The sequence below is a fragment of the Dendrobates tinctorius genome, unplaced genomic scaffold, assembly GCF_039654945.1.
Source record: "Dendrobates tinctorius isolate UK_male_01 unplaced genomic scaffold, ASM3965494v1 ptg000231l, whole genome shotgun sequence".
NCBI lineage: Eukaryota > Metazoa > Chordata > Amphibia > Anura > Dendrobatidae > Dendrobates > Dendrobates tinctorius.
Window position 1 is genome coordinate 8901311 of NW_027361898.1, and position 16602 is coordinate 8917912.

General features: G+C 46.5%; 1 protein-coding gene across 7 annotated transcripts in view; it reads left to right on the plus strand.

Annotated features, from left to right (window-relative positions):
* NOXA1 (NADPH oxidase activator 1) overlaps positions 1–16602 on the plus strand; it is a 35065-nt gene that overhangs the window by 6707 nt on the left and 11756 nt on the right. Inside the window, exon 1 of one of the 7 annotated variants that reach the window (XM_073556081.1) lies at positions 16233–16528. The exons of 5 other annotated variants lie outside the window; for them this stretch is intronic. In XM_073556081.1, the coding sequence (XP_073412182.1) occupies positions 16355–16528 (174 nt within the window). In that variant the 5' untranslated portion in view covers positions 16233–16354. Of the gene's footprint in view, positions 1–16232; positions 16529–16602 lie in introns of those variants that run through there. One more of the 7 variants, XM_073556082.1, reaches the window with a different exon arrangement.

The following is a 16602-nucleotide window of genomic DNA, read 5'->3' on the forward strand; positions in this document are numbered from 1 at the left end:
TGCTGTAGCCCATCTGCCTCAAAGTTCGACGCACTGTGCGTTCAGAGATGCTCTTCTGCCTACCTTGGTTGTAACGGGTGGCAATTTGAGTCACTGTTGCCTTTCTATCAGCTCGAACCAGTCTGCCCATTCTCCTCTGACCTCTGGCATCAACAAGGCATTTCCGGCCACAGAACTGCCGCTCACTGGATTTTTTTTCTTTTTCGGACCATTCTCTTTAAACCCTAGAGATGGTTGTGCGTGAAAATCCCAGTAGATCAGCAGTTTCTGAAATACTCAGACCAGCCCTTCTGGCACCAACAATCATGCCACGTTCAAAGGCACTCAAATCACCTTTCTTCCCCATACTGATGCTCGGTTTGAACTGCAGGAGATTGTCTTGACCATGTCTACATGCCTAAATGCACTGAGTTGCCGCCATGTGATTGGCTGATTAGAAATTAAGTCTTAACACACAGTTGGACAGGTGTACCTAATAAAGTGGCCAGTGAGTGTATAGTAATTGTTATATTTTTGCCAAATTCAATGACTTCTATGCAGATTATTTTGATTGTCAACATATGTCCGTTATATGTACTACCCAGTTTATCACTGATTTTAGTGTTTTAAATGTTTTTAATGTGTGTGCATTTTTTGTTACAATAAAGCTTTTTTCACTTTATCTCTATTTGGTGTGTGCGCCCTGGTGTGCTGTCTTTTTCCTTTTGTTCAGGTTCCTTCAAGAGACGCATCACAGATGTTACCTGCACTTCCGTTTGTTTCCCCACCAGTTGTTTAAAACCTCTGAACAGCAAAGTAATGTTATATACAATTGCTTCTCACTAAATTAGAATATCATGAAAACGTTTATTTCAGTTCTTCAATACAAAAAGTGAAACTCATATGGAGTCGTTACAGAGTGATCTATTTATTTCACATGTTTATTTCTGTTAATGTTGATGATATATGGCTTACAGCCAATCAAAACCCAAAAGTCATTATCTCAGTAAGGCTAGTTTCACACTAGCGTTTTTGAGCGCAGCGACGGCCTGCGCACGGCCGCCGCTAAGCCACGCCCCCTGCCGCGCCTCTGCCGGTAGCTCCGCCTACCGGCGCATGACGCTGCATGTGCCCTGCGTCCTCTATCTTTATCACTGGGGGCGCAGGCCGTGCGCAGTATGCGTTTGGCGGCGCATGCGCCTTTTTGACGGTGCGCCGGCGCAACCAAACTGCAGCACGTTGCGTTTGGCACAGGTCGACACACCGTCAAAAGGACGCATGCGCCGCCAAACACATACTGCGCATGGCCTGCGCCCCCAGTGATAAAGATAGAGGACGCAGGGCACATGCAGCGTCATGCGCCGGTAGGCGGAGCTACCGGCGGAGGCGGGGGCGGGGCTTAGCGGCGGCCGTGCGCAGGCCGTCGCTGCACTCAAAAACGCTAGTGTGAAACTAGCCTAAATGAGAATACTTCATAACACCTGCTTGAAAAATGATTTTAAAATCTGAAATGTTGACCTACTGAAATGTATGTTTGGTAAATGCACACAATACTTGGTTGGGGCTCCTTTGGCATCAATTACTGCATCAATGTGGCATGGCATGGAGGCGATAAGCCTGTGGCGCAGCTGAAGTGTTATGGAAGCCCAGGTTGCTTTGATAGCAGCCTTCACCTCATCAGCGTTGTTGGGTCTGTTGTCTCTCATCTTCCTCTTGACAATACCCCATAGATTCTAACCCTTAATGGGGTTAAGGTCAGGCGAGTTTGCTGGTCAATCAAGCACAGTGATATGGTTGTTTGTAAACCAGGTATTGGTACTTTTATCAGTGTGGACAGGTGCCAAGTCCTGCTGGAAAATGACATTTCCATCTCCAAAAAGCTTGTTGGCAGAGGGAGGCATGAAGTGCTCTAAAATTTATTTGTAGATGGCTGGGCTGAGTTTAGTCTTGATAAAACACAGTGGACCTACACCAGCAGATGACATGGCTCCCCAAACCATCACAGATTGTGGAAACTTCACACTAAACCTCAAGCAGCTTGGATTGTGTTCCTCTCCACTCTTCCTCCTGACTCTGGGACCTTGATTTCCAAGTGGAATTAGCCGGATTACTTACCAATAATACTCTTTTATGGAGTCCTCGACAGCACCCACCTAGGAATAGGAAACCTACAGAAATTAAAGAGGTGGCCCCCCTCGCTCCCTCAGTTGGATTACAGAGAATGACAGGAACCGCCAAACAAGATTTAGGCTGCATTTACACAACGCGTTTTTTGTGTTTTCACGGCGGTTTTAAACGCTAGATTTTGCCGTGAAAACGCAAAAAATAAGCATCCCATGCAATCCTATGGGATTTCGCAATGCTGTGCTAATGCTGCGTTTTTTTCCGCGGCGAAATCACTTCGCGGTAATAAACGCAGCATGCTCATTAATTTAGCAGAATCGGGGTGATTCCGCCCAAATAGGAATGCATTGTTCTGCTTACTTTCCGCATGTGGCTGTGCCCACCATGCGAGAAGTAAGCAGAACATTTGCGTATGGTACCCACGGTCCGGAGGAGAGGAGACTGTCCTCCGGGCTGTGGGTATCATATCCCTGTAAAAAATAGAATTTAAAATACAAAATATTGTTATTCTCACCTTCCGGCGTCCCGCGCAGCCTTCCCGCCTCTCTCCACGCTCCCGGCATGATCCGGGCCCAGTAATCCTTTGCGAGAATGACCGCGATGACGTTGCAGTCTCGCGGGAGCGCGACGTCTTGCAGTCATTCGCGCAAAGGATTACTGGGACCGGAAGATGCCGGGAGCGTGGAGAGAGGCGGGAAGGCTGCGCGGGACGCTGGAAGGTGAGAATAACAATATTATTTTTTTGGGGGGTTATTATTTATTGCATCCTATCTTTTACTACTGATGCTGCATAGGCAGCATCAGTAGTAAAAGGTTGGTCACACTTGTCAAACACTGTGTTTGACGAGTGTGACCAACCTGTCAATCAGTTCTCCAAGCGATGCTCCAGATCGCTTGGAAAACGCTAGCATTCTGCAAGCTAATTACGCTTGCAAATCGCTAGTTTTTCCGCGGGAAAATCGCATTTTAAATTCCGGAATTCTCGCGGTAACTTCCGCAGGAATTCCGCTACGTGTGAACTTAGTCCTTTGTCATAGCAGGATATCTCAACACACATAATACTTTACATCTATCTGTATAGCTGCAAGTACATATACATACACCATCACCCCCAAAGTGAACTATGTACATCAATATAATACTAAGGGAGGGAAATGAGTGGGTCCTGTCGTGGACTCCATAAAAGATTATTACCGTTAAGTAATCCGGCTTTTTCTCCTCGCCACAACAGCACCCTCTGACAGAGTTTCAGAGAACCATCACCTGGGAGTGACCACCGTGTTGAGGACAGATCTCCCGAAAACGAAGTCAGAGGATGATGATAAATCAAGCCTATAGTGACTATAGAATGTAGATGGTGAAGACCATGTTGCGCCCTCATATATGAGATCAATTGGGACGTCTGCCTTCTCAGCCCAGGAGGATGCCATAACCCCTGCCGAATGTGCCTTTATCCCATCCAGAGAACTTTCACCTTTTGTTGAGTAGGCCAGACATTGTATCTCTGATCCATCAGGACAAGGTGCTTTTCGTGACTCCAGACCCCTTTGTGTGACCCTGAAAGGACACAAACAGACCCCTGCTCTGCCTTCTGGGACGAGTTCTGTCTATGTAACTTAGGACAGCTCTCCTCACGTCTAAGGTGTGAAATCTCTCTTCCTCCGGAGTGGAGGGATTATCAAAAATGGAGGGAAGAAAGATTTCCTGACTTCTATGAAATCTGGCCACTACCTTAGGGAGGTACGAAGGGTCTGGCTTCAAAACTATCCTATCCTGAAACAGGAAAGGAGGGTCAATTGATAGAGCCTGAAAGTCGCTCACTCTCCTAGCAGACATTAAAGAAACTAACAGGGCCGTTTAAACTAAATATGTTTTAATGAAGCTGAATCTAAGGTTTCAAATGGGGGCCCTATCAGGGCATGAAGGACCAGGTTTAAGTCCCAAGGTGGTAATCGGGCAATGTGTACCAGGTTGCTACATTGACATGCTGAAATAAATCGTACAACCCACCTATCCTCTGCAATATTCTGACCGTACAGGGCTGAAATCTGGACTTTTAGGGTATTAACTGAAAGACCCAGCTCCCAACCCCTGTGCAGGAATTCAAGAATGGTGGTAATAGGCACCTCATTAGAGAAGGTCCCCGAATTAAATTCAAAGAACTTCCTCCACACCCTACTATAAATTCTTGTTGTGGATTCCTTCCTACTCTGCAGAAGGGTATCAAGTTACTAGAGAACCCCCATAGCCTTAGTAACTGCCTCTCAAGTTTCATGCCGTCAAGTCACCTGAGGATGGAGGAATGGACCCTGAGATAGCAGGTCCGGATCTGATGGGAGGATACAGGGGTCGGAGAAGGACATGGCGCTGAGCCATGAAAACCAAGGCTTCGTGGGCCAATACGGGGCGATGAGGATCGCCCTCTCCTCCCTGATCTTCCTGGTGGCCAATGTGAGTACCACCATCGGGGGAATCGCATATGCCAGATGGAAAGGCCACAGGGACTGTCGGGAACCGACCCATCTGCTTTGTACAGTGAGGCAAACCTCCTGACCTGCCTGCTGGCTCTGATAGTGAATAGGTCTGTGTGACGGGAGTATTCTCCAGAGCAAGGAGGGACAACAGGCCTGGGAATAATCCAACAGATTTATTGACCAAAAAACAGGAACAACACGAAGGTAATTTGCAGAGTCCCAAAATAAGTCCACAGGAAACTGATTCGGGGGCACCTCCCGACAATCCTTGTGCCAGATCACAAAACCATAGTCCTTTAAGAGTCCCAGAAATCCACCACGATCACACAGAGGCCGAAGCTTCCTCAGACAGCCTCGCCCTTCTCTTTTAGCATCCAACTCACATCTGATCTTAAAGCAAGAATGTATTGTCAGGGCTCCTGGGATCAGTCCATCTGAAGGGGGGTAGGGGTCACACCTACTATTCAATGGTTTGGTCCATCAGAAGATTCTAGAAATGTAAGGGCTCCACTTAGTCTACAGGATGTGTATTGTAGGTTATCTTCTGCTTAGGAAAACAATAGCCAAAGTTCCACTAGCTGTTGACACAAGCCTAAATTAGATTATGGTCCAGGTACATCACAAGACATTGCAAGTATTGGGGGAAGGAGACATGGTTAATTTACAGCAAATGAACCAGAGGAAAGTTAAATGACATATTATACAAAATACAGGACAGGGCAAGACTGCAAATCATGACAATCCCTTCCCCTCCCAATTTGTGTACGTACTAGGGACCTCTACAGGTCACTGGTTAAGTACACACAGGCATGGCTGACAGGACTCAGGGCTCCTCCTGCCTGGACAGTCCATCGGCATTTTGGTGTTGGCTGCCTCTTCTATACTGTATGGTAAAGTTATAGGGCTGCAGTGCCAGGCTCCATCGTAGTAAGCGTCCATTGTCCCCAGAGACTCTGTTCAGCCAGGTGAGGGGATTGTGATCAGTAATGACAGTGAATTCTCGTCCATACAGATACGGCCTTAGTTTCCTAAGGGCCCACACTACAGCCAGACATTCTTTTTCAACAGTTGCATAGGCCACTTCTCGGTCCAGCAGTTTCCGGCTGAGGTAGGCAATGGGGTGCTCGTCCCCAGCTGCATTCACCTGGCTGAGGACAGCTCCCAGTCCATAAGCAGAGGCGTCCGTCTGCACAATGAATCTCCTCTTGTAGTCTGGAGCAGCCAGAACAGGGTCACAGACCAGAGCGTCCTTCAGCTGGTTAAAAGCCTCATCACAGGCTGGAGTCCAGATCACCAGCCGGGGCATCGTTTTCTTGGTCAGGTCGGTAAGAGGCTTGGCCACAGTGCTGAAATGCGAAACAAATTTTCGGTAATAACTGGCAGTGCCCAAAAAAGCCATAACTTGTTTCTTAGTTTGGGGTACAGGCCAGTCTCTAATAGCCTGGATTTTGGCAGGTTCGGGACGGAGCTTCCCTCCTCCTACTCTATGCCCTAGGTACTGGACTTCACCCATCCCCAATTGGCATTTATCTGGTCGAATGGTTAGGCCTGCTGCAAGAAGCAGGTCAAGAATAACGGCTACTTGGTTCAGATGTTCCTCCCACGTCTGGCTGAAGATGGCGATATCATCCAAGTAGGCACAAGCAAAGTCACCACATCCCCGGAGGATCTGGTCCACCATTCTCTGGAAGGTGGCCGGGGCATTCTTCATTCCAAAGGGCATATTTAGGAATTCATACAGACCAAAGGGGGTTATAAAAGCGGACCGTTCTCTCCCCTCCTCCGTCAGAGGGATTTGCCAGTATCCCTTACTGAGATCAAAGATAGTGACATATCGGGATCCAGCCAGTCGGTCTAGAAGTTCGTCAATACGAGGCATTGGGTAAGGATCACTGACAGTATGGTCGTTTAGTCGTCGATAGTCCACACAAAATCGAGTACTCCCATCCTTCTTGGGTACTAACACCACAGGAGAGGCCCAAGGGCTATGGGAGGCCTGGATTACCCCAAGCTGTAGCATCTCCTCCAGTTCGTGCTGCATGGTGTTTCGAACTGATTCAGGTACCCGGTAAGGAGCCTGTTGTATGGGACGGATGCCCTGAGTGTCCACATGATGTTGGGTGACGGTGGTTCGACCTGGTTGGGATGAGAAAGCAGCACGTCTCTGTTGAAGCACTCCCAGCATCTGTTTTTTCTGTAAGGAATCCAGGTGATCTCCCAGAGGAACCTGTTCCACAGTGGATGGGGCTCTCGCTGCTTCCACAAGATCAGGTAGGGAGTCCTCATCCTCTTGACCGTCCTCTGAAGCTAGCCGACAGCTTGCTATCATTGGAAGGGTCCGGTCATGGTACTCCTTAATCATATTCACATGGACAGTCTTTTGTCTTAGCCCCTGATCATCTAAAGCAAGAAGGTAATTGGTGTCATTCAGTTTTCTGAGAACCCGGAAGGGACCCTCCCATGTTGTCTGCAGTTTATTCTGCCGATGGGGAACAATCATTAAGACCTGTTGTCCTTCTACAAACTCCCGGTAGCGTGCTTTACGGTCATACCATGTCTTCTGTCTGGTTTGAGCCATCCGCACATGACTCTGGGCAAAACTAGCAAGTTGGGCCAGGGTTTCTCGCAGCTTTAGGACATAAGGGACCACAGGGGCCCCTGTATCTTCAACTTGCCCCTCCCAGTATTCCTTGAGCAGGGTTAAGGGTCCTCGGACCTTTCTTCCAAAGAGTAGTTCAAAGGGGGAGAACCCAGTGGACTCCTGGGGAACTTCCCGATAGGCAAACAAGAGATGGGGTAGGTACTTCTCCCAGTTTGAATCTCTGTCAGTGAAGGCCCTCAGCATATTTTTCAGAGTGCCATTAAATCGTTCACAAAGTCCATTTGTTTGGGGATGATACGGGGTCGTGCGGATCGCTCGTACTCCACAGGTGCGCCACAGACACTGGACCAGCTCTGACATGAACTGGGAGCCTTGGTCCGACAAGATCTCACTGGGAAATCCTACTCTGGTGAAAATGGTAACCAGGGCCTCGGCCACCTTGGCTGCAGAAATACTTGACAAGGCCACCGCTTCTGGATATCGGGTGGCATAGTCCACAACAGTGAGAATGTACTGCTTTCCAGATTTACTTGGTTTAGCCAGAGGTCCAATGATATCAACAGCTACTCTTTGAAAGGGTTCTTCTATTATAGGGAGCGGTTGCAGGGGTGCCTTTGGGTGATCTCCGGGTCGCCCTCTACGCTGACATATGTCGCAAGTTCGGCAGAAATGCGCCACTGCTTGGGAAATCCCAGGCCAATAGAAAGATTGAGTCAATCGCCTCTCGGTGCGGGTTTTGCCTTGATGGCCAGCAGTAGGAATATCATGAGCAAGGTGTAATAGGGGAATTCTGTATTTCTGAGGAACAATCAGCTGTTTGCTATAAGTCCAGGGCTTATCTAGGGAGTCGGCATTGGTAACCCGATACAGAAGTCCATTTTCTCTGATAATTCTTTCTCCATTCTCCCCTAGCTGCCCTATTTCAGCTCGAGCTCTAAAACTAGCTAGGGTGGGGTCAGTCTCCACTTCTTGTCTAAACTGAACTTTATCCCAGGTAACATTCATATTATCCCCACAAGAAGAATCACTCACCGGCTGTGACGGCAGTTCTGGTGGCCTCATTTCCATGGATGGGTTGTACACGTCCACATTTGCTGCTCTCTTGGCTTGACTTCGGGTTACCGCACCGACAAAGTGGCAATGAAGATTCCCCACATCATTTCCTAGAAGAACGTCTGCAGGGAGGCCGCTCATCACACCGACCATGCATTGTTTGGCCCCAAAGCCATAATCCAGGGTCACACTCGCTCTTGGAATATATCTCTGGGTACCTCCAGCCAATTCAATGGCAATTCCTGGTCCCTTTTGAATTGCTTCTGGTTGAATTACTCGGGGATCGGCTATGGTGAGAAAAGCCCCAGTGTCACGGAAGCCAACAACTTTTTGACCATCCAGCACGACCTCCTGTAGATGTTTGTGCTGAAGATCAGAAGAACAGGTGGCTGGGGCTCGCACCCCATAGACTCCTGGTAGGGAAGCCAGGATATCAGAGTCACTTGGCAAGTCATCAGGCACTGAATCCATCTCTTCTCCAGGTGAGGGGGTCTGTAGATAATGAACAGGCAAAGGCGGTCTGTAGGTGTTCTGCCTCCGTACACCTGGACATTGGAATTGCATATGCCCGGGCTGCCCACATCCATAGCATCTGCGCTCTGGGATTCTTCCTCCACGTCGTAGTCCCAAAGGTGGAGCAGGAGTAATGCGAGGCACAGTCACACGAAGGTCACCATGAGTTGATGGTCTAGTGGGATGGTGAATATTGGAGGCAGAAGGACCAGGGGCCGCCAGCGTTGGGGGGCTGGTAGTGTTTTTCTCCCTGAGTAGTAATTTTTTCCACTGAGGCTTGATGGTGAGAGCCTCATCAGCTAGAGCTGCAGCTTCCTCCACTGTTGCTGGTCTCCTTTCACGCACCCATTCCCGGATCTCAGCGGGGCACTTAAAATAAAACTGCTCTTTTAGGATGACCTGCAGGAACGTTTCCCAGGTTATTGCCTCCTCTGCCTCCAGCCAGCGATGACATATATGTTTGAGTTTGTGAGCATACATCTTGAAGGACACTTCCTCATCACAGGCTAAAGTACGGAACTGAGTCCTGTAAGTGTCTGGGGTCACAACATAATGTTCTAGAATAGTCTGTTTAATCTCCGCATACTCACAGTTCAACCGAGGGTCCATAGCTCTATAGGCTGCGGCAGCTCCACCCTCTAAGAGCCCCACAAGATGTCGGACGCGCTCCCATTCCGGGACTTCCATTAATCGACACTGATGCTCAAAGTCCAGGAAGAAGCCCTCAATGTCACCGGAAGCCTCATTAAAGGGCTTGAAGTCTTTGCGGGACACTCTGGAGAGTTCCCTCATGGGGGATGCTGTGGGTACAGTCTGTCTGGAGCTTCTCGCTGCCTCCAAAGCGATCTCCCTCTCCAGTCATTTCGATGGCGTGGGTTCGAATCCCACCGCTGCCACCAGTTTGTGACGGGAGTATTCTCCAGAGCAAGGAGGGACAACAGGCCTGGGAATAATCCAACAGATTTATTGACCAAAAAACAGGAACAACACGAAGGTAATTTGCAGAGTCCCAAAATAAGTCCACAGGAAACTGATTCGGGGGCACCTCCCGACAATCCTTGTGCCAGATCACAAAACCATAGTCCTTTAAGAGTCCCAGAAATCCACCACGATCACACAGAGGCCGAAGCTTCCTCAGACAGCCTCGCCCTTCTCTTTTAGCATCCAACTCACATCTGATCTTAAAGCAAGAATGTATTGTCAGGGCTCCTGGGATCAGTCCATCTGAAGGGGGGTAGGGGTCACACCTACTATTCAATGGTTTGGTCCATCAGAAGATTCTAGAAATGTAAGGGCTCCACTTAGTCTACAGGATGTGTATTGTAGGTTATCTTCTGCTTAGGAAAACAATAGCCAAAGTTCCACTAGCTGTTGACACAAGCCTAAATTAGATTATGGTCCAGGTACATCACAAGACATTGCAAGTATTGGGGGAAGGAGACATGGTTAATTTACAGCAAATGAACCAGAGGAAAGTTAAATGACATATTATACAAAATACAGGACAGGGCAAGACTGCAAATCATGACAGTCTGTCTCTGAAAGTCCCCATAAGTCCACTATCTTTCTGAAGATGTGATGACTGAGCGACCATTTTCCCTGATTCAAGGTATGCCGACTGAGGAAATCCGCTTTGAAATTGTCCACTCCTCTGATGTGCAGGGCTGTTAGGGACAAGAGATGGGACTCTGCCAGCTCGAGGATTATCTGCGTAGTGTAGACATCAGAGTCCTTGTGACGAATGTGACATTGTCCGACATGACCCTCACGTGAGATCTGTGTAGCTGTGGTAGAAATTCATGTAATGCATGACTGATAGCTTTTAATTCTCTGAAATTAGAGGAGTCGTTTATTTAATGTATGGACCATTGTCCCTGGACTGTGCTATCGTGTAAATAAGCTCCCCATCCAAAGGGACTAGCATACGTGGTAACCACCCTCAAAGCTCTCAACACCCACGGGACCCCATTAGCGAGATGACCTATATCTAACCAAAATGATAGGGAGTTAACTACCGGCAATGACAACTTTATCTTGAGGTTTGAGGTTGAAGCTACCGTGGTGTCTACCTTAGACCAAGTTGTGAGGTCGTCGTCATCAAAGAGGTATCTTCTCTTTGAGTTTGAAGGAAGGAACCCTCTCTGTCCTTGCTTCCCCCATTCCTTTCTGACCACATCCTTTACTGCAGCTATTATGGGAAATGTTCGCCTCTTCCTCAGAGAGGCCCACGAACATAACCTCTTGCTTGGTCCTAGCCTCTTTTCCATCCGTAATCCCCATGGTCCCTCGAACTGCCTTCACTAGATTGTCGACATTATCCACAGGGAAACATGAACGACCTTCTTCATCCGAAGATGATGACACCCCAGAGGAATCGGTAGATCTAACTCCTTGTCAGAACACAGACTAGAAACTGGAGAAGCTTCCCTCATGCTGGACCTATGTTTTCCAGCTTTATCCGAGCTCTTGAGGCCCTGGAGCTCCTGCCTAATCATGAGCCTTATATCACTCGCTCTGACGGATGACTTTTCCTCCAGAGTCTGATTAATACCGGCTTGACAAAGCCTCTTAGGTTAGTTATCGGGAAGAGGCTGGGAACACAGAGCACATTCTCTATGTTTAGACTTTGCCGACTTTTTAACCTGAGGGGCACACAGAAAGAAGGGGCATTTAACTTAATAGGTAGAGTTCTGTAACACTCACCCAGTGAAGCTTGTTAGCCGGTACCGATTTCTGAGGCGGGGTCACAGCATGAGACGAAGACTTCACAGACTTCCTACTATCTTGCGTGGAGTCACCCTCTCGGGAGAGTCCACTGCTGCTCCTGCTTTTACTGTGCCCCTGCACCTCTCCCTCCTGGGGGTGCACTATGGAATCTCCTGGGGAGGACATCATGGCACACCAGCTCAGCTGCACCACATTCTCTTTATTAATCCGCGCTGGTGTCTCCCCAGCCTCTCCCTCCTGGAAGCCAACCTCCCACTTCCAGGTCAGGAGCGCACTTTAATTTCTTTTTTTTTTTCTTTCTTCCCGCGCATGCGCTGGCGTCATGCCAAATCCACCGGCTCCCCCCCCGGAAGCTCTCCAATTACTTCCTGGGCAGGAGTGCTTACAGGCCACTTCACACTCGCGGCCCGGTTAAACTGATGCCACGCCGATCCTGGCCTAATGGAAGAGCCGGGTGGCCAATGCCCGCACCCCGCTCCTCCTGGATGAGTGCTCCCACACACTGCGTTCCCACGTGAGCCAGGGCGGCCTATTGCAGATCCCAGCCTCACGCCATCCATCCCCAGACGAGGGGTGAGCTGACCAGCAGGACTCCCCAGACGCTGCTTCTGGCACTGCAGCTCCTGCTATTCTCACGGACACCGCACAGGCAGCTTCCTAGCCCAGGTATCCTCTTCTTCATCCAGGTTCCCGTAGAAGCAGGAAACAAACTGAGGGAGCGAGGGGAGGCGCCCTTCTTATTTCTGTAGGTTTCCTTTTCCTAGGGGCAGATCCCCTCACTCAGTGGGTACTGTCGTGGCGAGAAGAAAGCACAATTTACTTTCATCTGAAAACAGCACCTTGGACCACTGAGCAACAGTCCAGTTCTTTTTCTCCTTGGCCCAGGTAAGATGCTTCTGTCGTTGTCTATTTGTCATGAGTGGCTTGACACAAGGAATGCGACACTTGTAGCCCATGTCCTGGATACGTCTGTGTGTGGTGGCTCTTCAAGCAATAACTCTAGCAGCAGTCCACTCTTGGTGAATGTCCCCCAAATTTTTGAATGGCCTTTTCTTAACAATCCTTTCAAGGCTGCGGTTATCCCGTTTGCTTCTGCACCTTTTTCTGCCACACGTTTTCCTTCCACTCAACGTTCCATTAATATGCTTGGATACAGCACTCTGTGAACAGCCAGCTTCTTTAGCAATAACCTTTTTTGGCTTACCCTCCTTGTTGAGTGAGTTAATGACTGCCTTCTGGACATCTGTCAAGTCAGCAGTCTTCCCCATGATTGTGGAGCCTACTGAAACAGATTAAGGGACTTTGTTAAACGCTTAGGAAGCCTTTGTGGGTGTGTTTTGTTAATTATTCTAATTTACCGAGATAACGACTTTTGGGTTTTCATTGGCTGTAAGCCATAATCATCAACATTAACAGAAATAAACACATGAAATAGATCACTCTGTGTGTAATGACTCTATATAAGTTTCACTTTTTTATGGAAGAACTGAAATAAATAAACTTTTTGATGATATTCTAATTTAGTGAAAAGCACTTGTAGATGAGTGTTGAGTCTTTCAAGTGTTCCTTGAGCGACTTTTCTGTGGAGCCTTTTGTAATTCATCGTCGTTAATAAGCTCCTCTGTGTGCACATTAGGGTGACCGGATCTCATATGGGGGGGAAAAAATGTCAGAATCTTGTTCGTCTGGACCCCACAAAACGATTCCCCTTTCCAGATATTGAGAGAGCCAAAATTTGAGCTCGATCAAACGACGTTAACCCGTGCCGCTCGTCGCTCAAAGTTTGAAAAAATCCAAATTGAGGTATTTTAAGATTTAGGTATTTTGCATAGTCTGTTAGACTATAAAGAATGTGTCAACAACATTGCAGAAATAGCCCTGACCAAATTTTCGAACCATTTGTGGTATTTGAATGCAGAGTTGGTGGGATTATCATTTTTTGATCCCACCATTACAGACAATGAAAAGTTGTTAATGGCTAATAAATTGCTCAGTAGCACAGATGAACCATCAGAGAACCTACATGAGTTGATGATTTTACATAGTTATCTAATCTATTCTAGAGCTTTTGTTAAAGTAGTTTTTGAAACCTCAGAATATAATGCTCGGCATTTGCTTACAACTTGCAGGACATATTGCTTTTGTTCTTCATCTTTTGTCAGAAGGTCGTTAAAGTCGGTTACTTCCTACCTCTTTTAATTTTTCTTTCCTAACTTTTGGATTTACAACCCTAGCGTGCTCTGATGGTTCATCTGTGCTACTGAGCAATTTATTAGCCATTAACAACTTTTCATTGTCTGTAATGGTGGGATCAAAAAACGATAATCCCACCAACTCTGCATTCAGATACCACAAATGGTTCGAAAATTTGGTCAGGGCTAGTTCTGCAATGTTGTTGTCACATTCTTTATAGTCTAACAGACTATGCAAAATACCTAAATCTTAAAATACCTCAATTTGGATTTTTTCAAACTTTGAGCGACGAGCGGCACGGGTTAACGTCGTTTGATCGAGCTCAAATTTTGGCTATCTCAATATCTGGAAAGGGGAATCGTTTTGTGGGGTCCAGACAGACAAAATTCCGACATTGATTTTTTGCGGTCACCCTAGTGCACATTGCCTTACTTCTGTGATGGAGTTATTTTATAGCATTGTTCAAGTCCCATAGAGACCACAAAAGAAAATAGAAAAGACTCTGCCCTCAGGGACGATGTGGTTAATATGCGTCTTTTGCAAAACTTTATCATTGTGGCACATTTCAGTCCAGTTGCAGAAGAACAATTTGTTTGGAGGCCACTGTCTGAACACAGCCATAAATTTATTCTAATTTCTGGTAGTATTTGACTGTTATTTATTTGCACTTTATTCTTTTGATTTCTGCCTTTTTAAAGTCTATTTTGTGTTCTGTTTTTTTCTCTTTTTATGTTTGCCATGGTAGCCAGAATTTAGGATTTCTGTCCACTATGTAATTATTATTAGGGGGGCATAGGACTTTTTAGTCACCAAAATGACCAAAAAAAAGTCAATTCTATCACAGAAGGCACCTGCAGAGACCTATTAGAGAGCTAACCATTTGAATTTGCCTTTTTTTAAATTTGTAAAAATAGTGAAAAAACGTCATTGATAAATCTATGGACCAAAAAAAAATAGTTGCGCCCTCTCCTGGAGAGACTAGGTTACTGCAATGATTAATATTAATACTATCAGATCTATCTCCTTTATTAAACAATAAAATATAGTGTATTTAACCCATACTATGCAAGGCCCCCTCCCACGCGCGCGCACACACACTTAAAAAAAAAATAATAAAACTGAAACTTGGAGAAATGGCAAATCTCTTGAGTTCTGGTGAAATCTTTTTGGATATCTGTGATTCTGGCAGGGACTGAGGCATTGAGAGGACAAAGAGTGACACTGGAGGGTTGTGGACTGGGGCTCCGTTTCCCTGGAGGACCAAGTATATCCATGTGTTAAACAGACAGCTCATTGATTTTATTGTAATGCGTCATTTCACATGTGTGAGCGCCACACAGAAATACCTGATAAGGAAATACAGTAATCTTCATAATTAAAGCAGCTCATGTAATAAAACACAAAAAATCCCACAAGATGTTACTGCACTTTTAGACCTTTAGAGATTGTGAATTTTTTTCCATTTCAAAACGCATAACTTTTCTGTTTCCATTAATACAGCTTTTAGGGGAAGAAATATATTTCAATCACACACACTTTTTTCTTATTAAAACTTTCAAGGGAAAACAAAAACAAGTGGCTGGGTAAAATAAACATATGGAACTCAAAGGGGTTATTATGCAACTTTTGTTCTAAGAAGAAAAAAAAAGGGAAAAAGCAAGGAAAAAAAAAATCTATACACTGCTACTATATGTGATATGCAATTCACATGGGAAGCAGGTGCCAATGATGGAAAGAGGATCCTGCTCTGGAGCTCTTCACCTGGTCATCTGAATTCCAGCTTTCCACATGTTCACTAGATGCAACGACTGCATGTTGTTCTGCAACGCTCCAATTTAGAAATGCAAATCCTCACTTGTCTCTCTAGATTATGAATGGACACATTACAAGACCCCACAAACACCTCCCCCATCTCAGCTTACTCGATCTTGGTGACAATGATTTGCTACAAGTGGAAAAACGGCGCTGTAAATTTTAGGGTACGTTCCCACGGTCAGTAATCGGCAGCACTTTGTACGCAGCACGTCTGCCACGTCCAAAGTGCTGCCGGCTTTTGAACGTGAGTTTTCTCACAAAATGTTACCATTTGACAGGATATGTGGAAAAAGTGTGATCACTGGGGGTCCAGCCAGGATAACTTTCTCCATCAGTACCATTTTGCACACATGACTTTGGGAGCCCTGTTTTGAGGTTCAGTAGAGGCCCAAACTCAGAGTGGACACATAAAGCTAGGAGACAAATGTACTACAGTAAGTAGGGAAACAACTTTAATGCTTATTATTACGCTATGTGTACATGGAGTCTATTTGTAGTTTTTCGGAGCAGAAATTGAGAACCTCCATGGTTTTGAAGGGGATTTGGAGAGTTTATGCTCCAAAACCTTTTAAAAAAAAAAAACATGTGCACATATTATACAGGTATGATGGCTCTGGGGCAAATGGAAGATTGCAATCTATAGGTTGTTGGATAAGGAAGCTGGGACACAAAGCCGTCCTTTCAGGTAAACAAGCCAGTCCCGATTTCTTCATAGTGATGTAAGGCTGGAGTTTCATAGCCGGCTCTGTCATTACTGAGGGAGGGACATGAGCGCTCACACTTCCTGATAGACCGAGGCTCCTACATACACCTGCGTCTACCTGAATCTGGCTCCATTCTCTCCTATATCCTGGTTGTACTGGCCTTGAAGAAGATGCCCTACAAGGATCTGATTAAATGCTGGCACCAAGGAGTCCTGGCCACGGAGAAGAAAGACTGGGACTCTGCCTTGAAGAGTTTCACCAGCATCGAGGATCCTCCTTCCAAAATCTGGTTTAATATTGGATATATTCATGTCCTGAGTGAAGACTTCCTGAGTGCTCTACAGGTGTGGCCTCAAAAATCTGACCTCACAAAGGGATCAGTATAGGGAACATTCATCATTGTTGTTTCTCCAGGATT